This window comes from Notamacropus eugenii, chromosome 2 (assembly GCF_028372415.1).
Source record: "Notamacropus eugenii isolate mMacEug1 chromosome 2, mMacEug1.pri_v2, whole genome shotgun sequence".
NCBI classification, from domain to species: Eukaryota; Metazoa; Chordata; class Mammalia; order Diprotodontia; family Macropodidae; genus Notamacropus; species Notamacropus eugenii.
Window position 1 is genome coordinate 198556116 of NC_092873.1, and position 14590 is coordinate 198570705.

The 14590-nt window shown below is 36.3% G+C and overlaps 1 protein-coding gene across 1 annotated transcript in view; it reads left to right on the forward strand.

Moving 5' to 3' along the window:
* Positions 1–14590, forward strand: part of RFX6 (regulatory factor X6) — a 70442-nt gene that overhangs the window by 33621 nt on the left and 22231 nt on the right. The window contains exons 7-10 of the mRNA XM_072643140.1: positions 3382–3489; positions 8618–8695; positions 8791–8904; positions 12690–12739. Of these exons, the coding sequence (XP_072499241.1) occupies positions 3382–3489; positions 8618–8695; positions 8791–8904; positions 12690–12739 (350 nt within the window). The remainder of the gene's footprint in view (positions 1–3381; positions 3490–8617; positions 8696–8790; positions 8905–12689; positions 12740–14590) is intronic.

A 14590-nucleotide genomic window follows, 5' to 3' on the forward strand; every position in this document is an offset into this window, starting at 1 on the left:
CCCTCTAATCATATTTGTTTCTCTTCTCTAGGCTCATTCTGTTTTTCTTTCCTTACAACTTTTGGTAATGAGATGCTTAAGGCTCAACACAACAGTCCAAATGTCACTTCACTAGGTAAGCAAGGAGGCACCTCTCTAATCAATGACTTGGTACCTCCTTATACAGAAAACAAAAGAACAACAGCTTTCTTTTGGTCCTTTTAGAAACTCACATTTCTTGCTTCTCAGGTCTGATTTTCTTCTAGCATTGCACATTCTTGGTTTTCATTATTGCATTGGTAAAACTTTTCTTCCTTCTTACCCAAGTAGGAATATTCCCAAGTGACCTCTCCCATTTGCTTCCCCTTCCCTCACTCAATCTTTTCATTGATTTCCATCTCTATCAGTTTCGAATAAATATGCGTCACTTCTGAACAAATTTATAATTTACTCACACGTGTATTTAGAATTAGAGAATTATTTATTCATTAAAATGAGGCATATCACTTCTTAGAAATAATTCACTAAGTCCTATCTTGCTTAATGTTACTAGAAAAAAGGTTATTAGAGAAGAAAGATGGTATTCTAAAACTTTAATTTGGTCATGGAGAATCATTATGGCATAGTAGAAAGAGCATCAGGTGTGGAGTGAGAAACACTTGGGTTTGAATCTTAGGTCTGCCCCCTATATGCTGTACAACCTTTAAAATGTCAGGGGATGGATTTCTGTTAGCTTTACTTTTCTCTTCTGTAAAAAAAAGACTGAACTAGATCTCTAAAATCCCTTCCAGGTCTAAATTTTATGAATTCTATGAATAGCTTCTCTATTAATTAACAAAATTTCCTATTTTACTCTACTTTTTCCTGTTTCATGGCACAGTGGATGAAAAGTTAGTCTGGAAGCTATGAAGACAGTTCAAAAGAGTTAGATGGTTCAAATCCTGTTTCTGACACATACTGGGCAAGTTAATTCATCTCCCAGTGCCCTAGGCAACTATCCAAGACTGTAAATCACAGAGAAAGCATTCACTCTGCATTGGTGAAAGGCATTTCCTCCTCCAGGGAGTTCCTTACCATGAACTGCTATTGCCATTCTTTCTCCATGCATTGGTAACTGATGTCCGTACTGTTCACCATAGGTTACTGCAAGTTTCAGGACTGCTTTGGAATCAGAAAAAAAGAAATAAGTAGCATGAATAACTGGCTTGGTATTAAGTGCATTTTACTGTATTCTAATTCTTTCCAAGTTTACCATCCATTAAGGTGACTGTGACAACTCAATAATGAGAATGCCAATCAACCAGAATATCCCATTTTTCTCAACTATTCCAGATAACAGAATGTGTAAGATAGGTGGAAAAGAATGTGTTTTTTTTTTTGTGAAAATGAATCGATTTCATTTTCTTTTTATGAAAAAATCTTTTAAATGATGTACACACATACACAGTCGAGAATATTTAAAATTATTATCCTGGTCTTTATGAGGTAAGCATTTTCAAGCTATAAAACATTTTAGGGACCCAATTTTCCCTCCCTGGTCTTCAGGCTTCACCTTATCTGTCTTTGGGGAGCAGAGGGAATTGATAAGGCAAGGTAGAAATATAACCAATTGATATGGAATAATAATTTTTTTCTGGGGCAGAAAAGATCATAAACATGGTGCAAAAAAATCTTGAAACAAATATTCAAAGATGTGGTGAAAAAATGAATGAAATTGTTTTCGTAGAAAGCTACTAATACCTATAGGCTGTGGAGTACAATGTAAATAGAGTTGGGTTTAGCTAAAGTCAGAGGACTTGGGTTTGAGTTCTTGCTCTGCCCTCTATTCCCTGAATCATGATGAACAAGTCTTTTACTGTCTTTGAATCTCAGTTTCTTAATCTGTGAAACGAGGGGGCTTGGACCACCTGACTTCTAAGGACTTCTTCATCTTAAAATCTGTGCTGCTGTAATTGTTCTTGCCAAAAATAATTTCTTGATGATATCATTAAGACTAAGACTGTGGCTGATATAGTCATGATATACCAGGAGACTTCATTTTGATGGGGTTGTTTTCTTGATCAAACATGAATGCCGTTCAGAGAGATGGTCTTCAGGGTTTGTGCCTTATGTGAATCTAGGTGCATATACTTTGGACTCCTATAATTTTCCACTCTTAATGAATCTGGTGTCACTTTCACTTGGGGCTCCTAATAGCTTTGCCCCATCTTTTTTTAAATGAGAAAACTGAGGCCAAGAGAAATAAAGCAACTTGTCAAAGGTCACATTGATAGTGACTGTGGAATAGTTTGTGTTTTCCTGAATGTGATTTCCTTATAATTTGATGTGTATATATACTTTACACTCCCATATAATTTTTTACTAGTTATGAACCAGCTGTCAGTTTCACTGATTATACCCAAAATGTGATATATGTATATCTAGATATCTATGTGTGTAGCTAGATCTCTGTGTCACTTAGTCTCTCTCTCTCTGTCTCTCTCTCTGTCTCTCTCCCTGTCTCTCTCTCTGTCTGTCTCTTTCTCTCAATTGGAAAGAAATTACATGAAGGAAGTAAAAAACAAAAAGTTCTTTAGGACATTAGACTAGGAGCAAGGAAATTGGAATCCATTGCTGTCACTAACTATGATCATGTAACCTTGGACGAGTTTCTTGACGTATCTGGGCTGCATGGGAGATAGGAATAGGAAAAGATGATGTCCAAAGTCCTTTCTAGATGCAATATTCTTTAGAGAAGGGTAGCGTGGTATAGTAGATAGAGACCCAGGCTGCATCTGGCATATGTTGGCTGTGTGAGTCTGGGTTTAACCTCTTGACACTCTAGATAATTCTCTTAAGATGAAAAGTTGCAGAGAAGTCAGCAACTTGCATTAGTAGAAGGATTTCTCTCACGCAACATTTTCCATACCAGTAAAATAATAATCTCAATCCCTTTCCCTCCTGTAAATGAAGTCATGGTGACGTTTCTGTAATTTTAATATTAAATTAACTGTGAAACCCAATAAAAATAGCTTAAAGTCAGAGTAAAAAAATCTAAAGTCTACAGATTTATTTATTTTTCTTTTCTTTTTATGTTTTCATTAAATTTGGGTTTTTTTGAATGTATATAGATATATTTATAAGTAAATAGAAACAACATGTTTATTGGCATGCACATTTGATGTCCTGTACAAAATGTAGGTCCAGTCTTCTACCTTCACAATGTTTGCAGACAAAGAGCAACACACACACACATACATACATATATATACACATATATATTTCTATTTTATTTGAATGTAACATTTGAACCAATTACTTGATAACTGATATTCTTTTCCAATTTCCTTCATTCAATGGATGTTTATTGAGTACTTTCTGTGAAGGATAACAATATGTTTATTTTTTTCCCCTGAATTATAGGGTGGTTTCACGAGAAAATATTCACTCAGCTCCAAAACTGGGACACTTCTTCCAGAGTTCCCCAGCGCACAACACCTTGTATACCAAGGATGCATTTCTAAGGACAAGGTATTGATATGAAATACTTCTTTATCTTCTGACCACTGCCTGCCCAAATCCTCTCTCCCTTCTATCAGCCCTCCCATTCTCTTGTCCCCTTCCTCTCCTACTTCCCTGCAGAATAAGATAGCTTTCTTCACCCAGCTGAGCGTGTATGTTATCCCTCTTGGAGCTTGTTGTGATGAGAGTAAGGTTCAAGTTTGTCTGCCACTCCCTTGCTTCCCATCTTCCCCTCCTTTATCAAGTCACTGATATCCGTATTACCTGACTCAGTCCTCAGAGTATATCATAGTTGTCATAAATTTGCATAATCAAACATTATTGACTGATTTATGAAAGGGGCAAACTATTACTAATGTTAATTAACAGCTTTTAGTTTAATTATTTACCTTCTCAGTCTTGTTACCTAACCAGGGTTGGCAAAATGTATATTAAATGTTTAAAAATGAGTTTCCATTTAGGTCAACTTGTCAAGGTTAAAGAACTGCAAAGTAAGGGGGTTAGACTTAATGTTTTCAATGGTAATTTCCACTTTTAAAATTCTTTAATAGTCTCATATTTGTGATATACATATATGTGTATATGTATGCATATATTCTCACACATGTCCATGTACATTTTAATGAAGAGATCTACATGTTAGTAGGCACTAATAGCTTATTTCCTTGTACTTATACAGTGAGGTCTCCAGTCAACTGCTCATTCTGGGGCCACTGAAGTCGTTTGTCTAACCAGGCTTTTTATTTGGCTAGTAGCCAGTAAGTAGCTCCCCCATTGATTGCTAAATCTATAGAATTCCTGCAATGTGTCATTGGACTACCTATTTTGGTTTTAGTTTATTTTGTTTTTCTCTTCAACTAAAGTGAATGATTGGAATAATAATAGCTCCAATCTTCCAGGTTTTTGCTGTGAGAATTGGTGAGGCAATATTGGTAAAACACTTTGCAAACCTTATACTGCACATAAAGGCTAGTTATTATTATTCATTAGAATTTGAATCTATTGTTGAAGTATATTAAACCAATTCAGATGATTTGCCTGTAGGATGTACTTAGGTGAGTGTAGTTAACATAATTTCAGATAACTTTGGGAAGTATTCCAGACCACAGAGAGTTGTATGGAGATAAGTAGAGTTAAAAGGTAGGCACCAGGGTCACACAGCCAGCATATGTCAAAGGTAAGACTTAAACTCAGGTCTTTCTGTCTCTGGGAACAGCACTTTATCCACTATGTCATGCTGTACATGAGTATTTACAGAAAAAAAGGTTCAAATGGATAAGTACCAGTTAGCTGAGGGAGTGGGTACTGGCCATTGAGGGCATCAGGAAAATATGTAGAAGATGGTTTTGAATGAGTCTTGAAGGAATTGAGATATTCTCTGACATAGAGGTGAAGAGGAGAATTCTAGGCATAGGGTATTGCTCCAGAAAAGGAAAAGAGAGAGGAAATGAAATGTTATGTATGAAGAAAAGAGAGGTCAGTTTGATTGGGTTGTAGGGCAGCCAGGTGATACAGTGGATAGAGTGCCAGACCTGAAGTCACTGAGTTAAAATCTGTTGTGTGACACTGGGCAAGAGTCTTAACTATTTGCCTCAGTTTCCTCATCTGTAAAATGAACTGGAGAAGAAATGGCAAACCATTCTAGTATCTTTGCCAAGAAAAAACCAAATAGGGTCACAAAGAGTTAGACACAACTGAGCAAAACAATACAGATTAGGAAAGTAATATATGCCCACACTGGAGAGTTAGGTTAGAGCTAGGTTTAAAGGACTTTAAAAGCCAAGTAGAGGAGTTCATATTTTACCCTGGAAGCAATAGAGAAACACTGGAGTTTACTGAGTAGGGGGACTAAGGATTTTAAGGAAAAATCACTTTGGCAGTTGAATGGAGTATGGATTGGAGTGGGGAGAAAGTTGAGGCAAGGACACCAATTAAGAAGGAATTGCAGTAATCCAGGTGACAGATGATGAGGTCTTGAACTAAGGAATGGCTATCTGAATAGGACAAAGACAGATGGGAGAGATATCATAGAGGTAGAAATGGCATAAAAGATGAATAAGTAGATGGATACCCATTGTAAAAATCATTGTTAGTTTCAGGTGGACAAGGACTCTCTACTTTGAAATTTATTAAGAATTAAAAATAATTTTCACAAAATCAAATAATCTCAGAGTTAGATGTAACCTCAGAGACTACCTTGAAGGAAATTAAATTCATAAATCTGTAGTTTGCAGATTCCATTATCTTCTCTTTTTCTGAAAATAAGGATAATATTTGCCCTTCTTAAATGCTGCAGTAACTTCTCTAGTCTCCATAGTCTTTCAAAGATTACTGAAAGGGTCTTAGTGGTTCATTGGTCTAGTGACAAACTCATCAAAGATCAATGGATCATAGATTTAGAATTGGAGTGTACCTTAGAGGCTATCTACTGCAACCCCTTCATTTTATAGGTAAGGAAACTGAGGCTAACAGAGATGAAGTTACTTGTCTAAGGTAATACAGAATTTTAGTATTGTATTCTCCATCATAATCCATTATTCCTTCAATACTGCTTCTCCTAGTATATCACTACCTATGTTGGGTATCCACTTTCTATTAGTTATTTTTTTGTTCTGTTCTTTCTAGTTCAAAAGTTATTCTTCACAGCAGAGTAAATAGAAGCAAAATGAGATTTGAGTAATTTTTCCTTCTCTTTACCATACACTACCATTTTCCCATCCATCCCATGTGGCTTATCCTATGCCTTCTTTGATCCTCCATTGCCCCTCAGTTTAGATTGAAAAAACTTTTAGATTGATTCTCACTCAGTCTCATTGCGAGAATTTTTTTTGCATTTATATCAAGTCTCATGAATTGTTCCCTTCCTATGATTTTATTCTCTTACCACTGTTCATATCTCTCAATTTGTTCACATAATTGTGTATACTTTTGGAGAATAATTTTGTTACCTAAAGGCTGCTATATTTCTGGTTTGAAAGTGACATTATAACTTTGGATTTTGTGAGAGACTAATAAAATTAACAATGTGGCAGTCCAGTCTCTGGACAAGCTGCAACAAACATAGCTAGAAGACTATGGAAAAAAATAAACTCTGTTCTTTGAGAGTATCATCTTGAAGAAATAGATTTATTTGCCATATTGGAGTTTCCCTTTTACCTGGCTTTCCTCCATGTATGGAAGTGGTGGGAAGTCATATAACACATGTGGAAATATACATTATGCAACCAAATTAATATATATGCATATATTCATGACAGAGGTATGGTGGTGTAATACAGGTAGAGGCCTTAGAGTCAGGAAGACTGGGATTGCCTCTGATAGATACAAGCTGTCGGTCAGTTACTTAACATTTCACATTTCCAGGCTCTAAACTTTCTTAAGGTTGTATTATGGGTTGAATTGCTAACCTGCATAGTGAGGGGAATTTTCAAGCCAGGAATGGATAAAAATCACAGGTTCAGGCTATATATATATATATATATATATATATATATATATATATATATATATATATATATATATATATATATATATATATATATATATATATGTATATATATATATATATACATATATATATACAGGGATAGAGGGACAGAAGGAAGGAAAGAAACATGTATATATTTTATTTGGTCTTTATAGCAATTCAATGAGGCAGGTAATATTGAAAAGACACATCATACATTAGCAATATATTTTAGCACCTTCCTCTCATCTCTCCATTTCCTAGGAGTTCCTTCACTTGTGAACTCAAAAACAGATTGGGAGAATCTGCTGATCATATACATTTATGTAAATAATGGAACTTCCATTTAGAAGTGGACAGAGCAGAACTGAGCCTGCATTATCACGAACCACTTTCTACCTGTATCTAGCAGGCAGCTGAGGACCCTGACTCTCATTCTCAGTCTCTCTGTGCCCCTCTCCCCAGCTGTCTGCTTGTTTTGATGAGAATGGGATTAAGTAGGATTGAATTGGATGACTTCAGCATTCCCCCTTCCCCCACCCCTATACCTTTTTTAGAGTCAGGACCAGGATCTCTTTAGCTAGAAGATGGCTCCAGTGAAAGGGACTGAGCAGAGGAGCTGCTGTTTTTTACCTTTAGATTAATTTAGCCCAAGGCAGCTACCCCTCCTAACCTGATTCATGTACATCTTGCTCTCAATAACCTTAATTAAAAAAAAAAGTTTTGCCTGAGCTCATGTCTAATGGTTTGAAAATGATAATGTCTACTCTCAGTCACATCAAGCAAAATTATGATGATTGTGGAATCGTAGTCATTGTCCAAGGTCTTTACAAAATTTGGAAATGAATAAATGAGCTATTGATATTGAAATGTTGGTCAAAAAATGCACAATTCTGATGATTTGTATGTGAAGGAATTAAACTGACTGCTGGATTTGGAGTCAACCTGTTATCAAATCTTAACCCTATTACCATTCTTTACATGTGTGTATTTGACCAAGTCACTTTAATTTCCTTGACCCTGTTTTCTCATCTGGAAAATGAAGAAGATAGACTAGATCAGTTCTAAGATCCTTTCAAATTCTATAACTTTTTATCAATCTTTAAGTAGCATTCTATATCCTAAATTTTTTTTGACAAAACCATCACCAAATATTAATTCATGACTGGTGAAATTTATTAGCTCTATTTTACAGATGAGAAAACTGATTCTCTCAGGGGTTAAGAATAGATTAAACATTTTATATATGCAACCAGCCTCACTCAGTTTGGAGACCTTTATTTCAAGGTTGACTGCAAGGTAATGAATGTTTTAGCCACAATAATCCCTGAAGACCATCTACTAATTATAGAGGGATGATGAATTGCATTAGTGGAGGGAATAACCACACCAATGAAATCAGATAGTTGAAATAAGAAGCTGACATTTATGGGATCAAACTACTAGATTACTGATTTAGAAATGGGGAGGGAGGCTTTCAAGTGTTTATGCTTGAAATTTTCCTTTGTTTTACTTTAGGTAAAAAAGTGTTGCAGAAATTTCACCAACATATTAATGCTATTTCTTTTTTCCCCCTCTGTCCCATTTGGTAACACAGAACTATTTGATTTCCTTTGTTATTAAAAAAGAGTTGAAAATATTCTTAATTTAAGCTGTCACTTCTTTGAATAGGTAGACACTCTCATTATGATGTATAAAACTCACTGCCAGTGTGTTCTGGATAATGCAATTAATGGAAACTTCGAAGAGGTAAGGGTGATCACAAACATTTTCTTGATTATATTATATGTGTGTTCATGTAGAGTGAAGATATTAATTATGTGTACCCCTTCCCCTACCAACAGATCCAACATTTCTTACTACATTTTTGGCAAGGAATGCCTGATCATCTTCTCCCACTGCTTGAAAACCCTGTTATCATTGACATTTTCTGTGTTTGTGACTCAATTCTTTATAAGGTGAGCCTCATCGCATGTTGATGGTTTCTACATGCAGTGTGCACTTAAGACAACAACATCTCCCTATTGGGCTATCTTATGGGAAAATGTTTTCAATAAATTTTACACTTAAGTATAAAAATAACAATAAAAAAATCCCTCGGGCTGAAGATGTGCCAGCAAATGATTTTTTAATTGCTTTGCAAAAAAAGGATCTATTTTCATTTTTTTTTAAAAAAATTACTATCTAAACCATCACTTAGCATTAATAGTTGAAGAGGTGCAACTTCTGTTTTTTATCATTATTATTATTAGCATAATAGTTTAAAGAAAACCATTTAGATATTTCATTGGATCACTTTATGATATTAGCAAAAAAAAAAAAAAAGAATTAGGTGCTATTATGGAAATTCCTTTGAGCATCCTATTTTCTATTGACTCCAGCTGTACCCTTCAAAACAAGAAAAGGTTAGGTCGAATAGACAAGGTCCCTCATTTTTAATGAAATGGCTGTTAACATGTCCCAACTGAAATCAAAGACCCGGGTGTCTACAAAAGATTCATTCATGGATTCTTGTGGAAAGACAAGTCTCTTAGACAAACACTGACTGAGGTAGCATTTAAGGAGTTTCTGATGGAGAGGAGATGGTCCAGGTGAGAGGCTGGGTCCATGACTAACTCCATTATCAGTCACAGTGAATGGGCATAAAAGTGTGGGGAGAACTAGCCCACTGTGTAAATATTATCATTAGATTAAGACTTACATTGTGAAAAAGAAAAGTTCAGCTTTTTAAAAAATGAATTGTCATCAGAAGAATTTCAAGCTAAAAGGGTAGATAAAACTAACTATATTCTAAATTATAAGATTTACTTGATTTTTACAGTGACTTAGCTGCAGATGTAGGAAGGAGAGAGACTTAGGAACAGAGCCACGGTGCATTCTTCTATCTTGTGTCTAGCCCTCACCCTCATCCCCACCCCCACACTTGCCCCATGAGGTAATGGAACCCTCATCATCTAAGAGGACTGGGTAGCTACAGTGTTCTTCCCCCCAAGTTCAAGTTGGAGCTGAGCAGGTATAAAGTATAGTCTTGTACCCTCATCTCCAAAGTAGAGGATAAGCCATTAATTGAAGAGCTAAGGCTTGGATACTATCAGTAGAGAAGTGAAGGACTATAGTGCCTGAGTCTCAGCCTCACACTTAAATGCTTGTTTCCTGGGACAGTGTGCACACTCAAGTCACAGCACCAGGGACTAGCTGAAAGTGTAGCCGGGCTGTGAATTTCTGAGTGGCTGCTGAGAGATCTGGAAGTTTGGACTGAGAGCAGAACTACAGGTCAATGAGTCTGCACCTCTTTTCTCCCCCTTTTTAGTCCCCCTAAGTGAGGAATGCAGGGTTGGGCAGCAGTTCAGGAGAGGAAACTAATTAAGGAGAAGGAAGCAGTTCCAGCATCTGGTGCTAAGAAATGAGCTGAGCCTTGGAGAATCGGTTCATTCATAACGTTATGTTTAAAATTTGCCAAATACTTTCTTCACCATAGCCTTGTGGGGGGAGGGAGTACAGGTATTATCATACTGTGTTACAGATAAGGAAACTGAGTGTTGGTGGGGAAATGACTTGTCTAAGGTGATACAACTGGTAAACATCAGGCCTGGGTTTGAAACGCTAGTGTTAATGTTCTTTCCACTATAGCACACAGCTTCTGATGAACAGCAGCTAACTAAAGCATGAGTTTTTGTAACAAATCCTCCAACTTGAAATTAGAAGACATGAAATTAAATGACAACTTAGAGGAGGAAGAAGAGGAAGAGAAAAAGGAAGATGAGGTGATGATGATGGTGATGGTGATGATAAAGATAGGAAAGGGCCAGGTTGTGAAGAAGTAAGTGCCCAAAACAAGGACTTTATATTTGATCTGGAGTTGATTGAGTAAGAAAGTTACATTGTCAGACTGAAACTTTACAGGGGTGGGGAACCTGCAGAGTCGAGGCCACATGTGGCCCTCTAGGTCCTCAAGTGTGGCCCTTTCACTGAATCCAAACTTCACAGAACAAATCCTCTTAATAAAAGGATTTATTCTGTAAAACTTGGACTCAGTCAAAAGGCCACACCTGAGGACCTAGAGAGTCACATGTGGCCTTGAGGCCTCAGGTTCCCTACCCATGCTTTAGGAAAAGCACTTTGGCAACTGAGTAGAATGGAATGGAAAAGGATGAGAGACCAATTAGGTCTCTCAGGTGAGTATAAAAAGGACCTCAACTAAAGGTGGTGACTGTGTGAGAGGAGAGAAGGGTATGTGTGCGAGAGATATGGAGTTGAAATGATAAGATTTAGCAATTGTTTAGATGTTAAAGGAAAATAAAGAGTCAAAGAGAACATCTAAGTTCAGAACCTGGGTGAATGTATCCTTGACAATATTAGAGAAGCTCAGAATAGAGGAGGTTTTGGGGGTAAAGATAATAAATCCTGTTTTGGGCAGGTTAAATTTGAGATGCCTACTGGGCATGTCCACCATACAAAAAGTCTGACAGGCAGTTGATGTTTTAGGACTGGAGTACTGAAGATTTATTCTGATCAGCTGTGGTGCATCAACAAAACTAGAGAAGATGGCACATCATTAATGAAACAGTGATGAAAAAGTTGAAATTGTGATCTTGCAGATTCTCCTACCTTACCTCCCCACCCCAATAGAGTTTGGTAGCCATTTTTTTAAACCCATAAGCCAGGCTTATAATGAGAATTATGTCTAAGTATATTAATATGCAGTGTATATTAAATGACTGTGAATTTTTCTAACCCTAAGTGTGGGTATACGCATACACAGAAATATAGCTGTGTAGATAGGCTCTATAGATACCTAACTGGTCCATTCTTAGGGGTTTTTTTTTTGGTTGTTTTTATTTTTAATTATAAACTTTCTTCTTTTATTATAACTTATCAACAGACATGAACATTTCAGGATGAAATGAATAAAAAGTAGATTGTACATGAAACTGAACAATTATCTAGTTTTTTTTAAAAGTATATATCAGATTTGACACCACAAAACCTCCCTGTTTGTATTCGATTTTGAACTTTTTGCTTTCATCGGTGTATTTTGAAACATTTTATTGATTCTATTTTTATGCTTTTTGTTGTGTCTGCAACACTATCCATCAACTCTTCCCAATAAAAGTCCCTCTTTATTTTTTAACAAGTAAGTAGTCAAAAAATCAATACACTGACCATTTTCTTCACTCTTATTTTGAAATTGCTTTCCTTTCAGATTTTTCCATGATTCTCCCAAATATATCTAATAGAGGTTTCCAGTAGCTAGCAGAATCTTTATATATTTCTAAGAATCCTATTCTTCCTCCAGACTCTTTTTACTTGTTCCAAACCAGTTAAGTGAGAACTCTCAACCTCGGTTTATAACCTGGTTGCTTCAAGTAGGCTGCTAAATATTTTCCTTTATTGTTACTAAATGTCCTCTCCTAGTCTACCCAGTTTCTTTAGTGCCCCAAAACTTTAGGACTTTTGCTATTTTGGCTTATACTCAGCATTCATGGCAATATTTTTTTCCATCCTTCTCCTCTCTGCCTTCCAAGACCACCAACCTGACATATGTGGGATTTTCCCTCTTTTGTCTACTTTGCTTCCAATCCTATATAATGGCCCATATGCCCACCTACTTTAGGTTCCCGTATAGACACACATTTTAGAGATTATAAGAATGTAAGTACATGAAAATAATTGGGTAATTATTAAGTGACATTATATGAAGTATTGGCACTAAAGATTTAAGCTATCTTTCCCTGTGTTTAAGGTCCTAACAGATGTCCTCATTCCGGCAACAATGCAAGAAATGCCTGAAAGGTAGGTAAGTCAGGTTAAACATGTCAAACCTGTCAGTACAGCATTTCATTCTACATATTACATTAAAGTAGGGGTGCTATGTATAGTGAAGAGTGAACTGATCTTGATATCAGGAAGACCTTGTACTACCTTTCACACGTACTGGCTCTGTGACCCTGGGTGAGGTCACAGTGCACCCAAGTAACTCTCTAACACTGGAAGTTGCATAGTAGGTGCCAATCTACCTTGGTTGAGGAAGTTTCCTACTGGTAGATTCCCTTCACTAATAAATTACAGATTCAGATCTCTTCTTCTTCTCCTTTCTCCACCAATTAATCAAATTTTTAAAGAATCACACTAGAAGAAAAGATATTTACTCAGTAAAAAAAATTATTAAATGCCTAGATTTTGCATATGTGATATTGAAAGGTTAAATCAGACTTCTGTTTTATTTTTAAATGATTTCTGCCTTAACAAACTTACAGTTCAGTAAAGGACATAAAATGTGTTCAGGTTTGTTCAGGTTAAATGAGATAAGTGTGTGTAAGTAGCATGATATTGGATAAGACAGAAATCATTTCCAGTTCAGAGAATCATGGAAAACTTCAGTGTACGTGAACTGAGTCTTGAAGGGTGGGTAGAATTTCAGTAACCAAAGATTGCTCTGGGGTAGAGAAGAAGGAATTCCAGGGAAGATCCAAGGTAGGGATGGAAGGAGGTAAAATAGAAGAGAAATATTTGGGAAATGGCAAGTTTGGATGAAGCATTAAGTAATAAGTGGTAATATAGTTGCCATGCAATTTGTTTTGTTTTCCCATTTTATTAAGTATGTTGTCTGCCAAAAGCCCTTGTTTGAGTATCATAGAAGGAGAGGTGAGAGAACATTGTTTCTGAAAGCTGTAGGGTAGCCTTAGGCCAAATCTAAGTTTATTTAGTTCTCAGGACATAGGGAAATATTTTAAAAGAGAAGCTGGTTTGTTAAACGTAAATGTGATATCCCTCCAACACAAGAGTCCTAAGGAAAGACAAGTCCATCGAGAAGTGCGGCACCATATATTTGTTTGGAAACAATGAACTTAAGCTCAACAGCAATTTGTATATGTAAGAAAGTAGTATTACAGTAATGTAGCCTTTTAAGAACATAGGGTTCTGACGATTGATATCAGCTGTTTGTTGGAGGCCGTCTAATAGGCGAAAAACAAAATTTTCAAAAAAATCCCCAACAAAACCCTTTGCTTTGAAAAATAACTAGCTTAAATCTTGCCTTAGTATATTTAGGAGCAAATGCACACAGTGCTCAGCATGTAGAAAGTGTACACTCATTATGTGATAGAGTTAATTCAGAGGCAGCTTGGTGTCCTAAACAAAAGTACTAGATTAGGAGCCATAGGTCCTGAGTTCAAATCCTGACTCCTCTTCTTTCTGTAGCATAACCAGAGGCAGAGTGCACAAATTCTATGGGCCACAGGTTCCTCATCTGTGAAGAGAGGGGACTGAAGTGGTGGCCATTGTCTAAGGATCTTTACAGCTTCAAATATATGGATCCCATGAATTACACTTAACTGGCTTACATTTTTCTTGTAGTCTTTTCTTTTACCAAATGTTTCTTTGATCTCATTATTGCTTCTGTGTAGCGCAACTGACATTGAGTTGGATCAGTGTGAATACAGGAAATTTATTCTCTGGATCAAAGTTTATGCAAAATAGTAGTTATGTTTATGCGTGGCCAATCATCCAGTCAAATGAATGTTTGTGAGTAGACTGCAAATACAGAGGTGTTTGGTGGATTGTGGCTAAGACACAGATCACTGTTCACTTTTTCACCTACCTCTCAGGGTGGTTGTGAGGATTAAAAATGAGATAATATTTGTA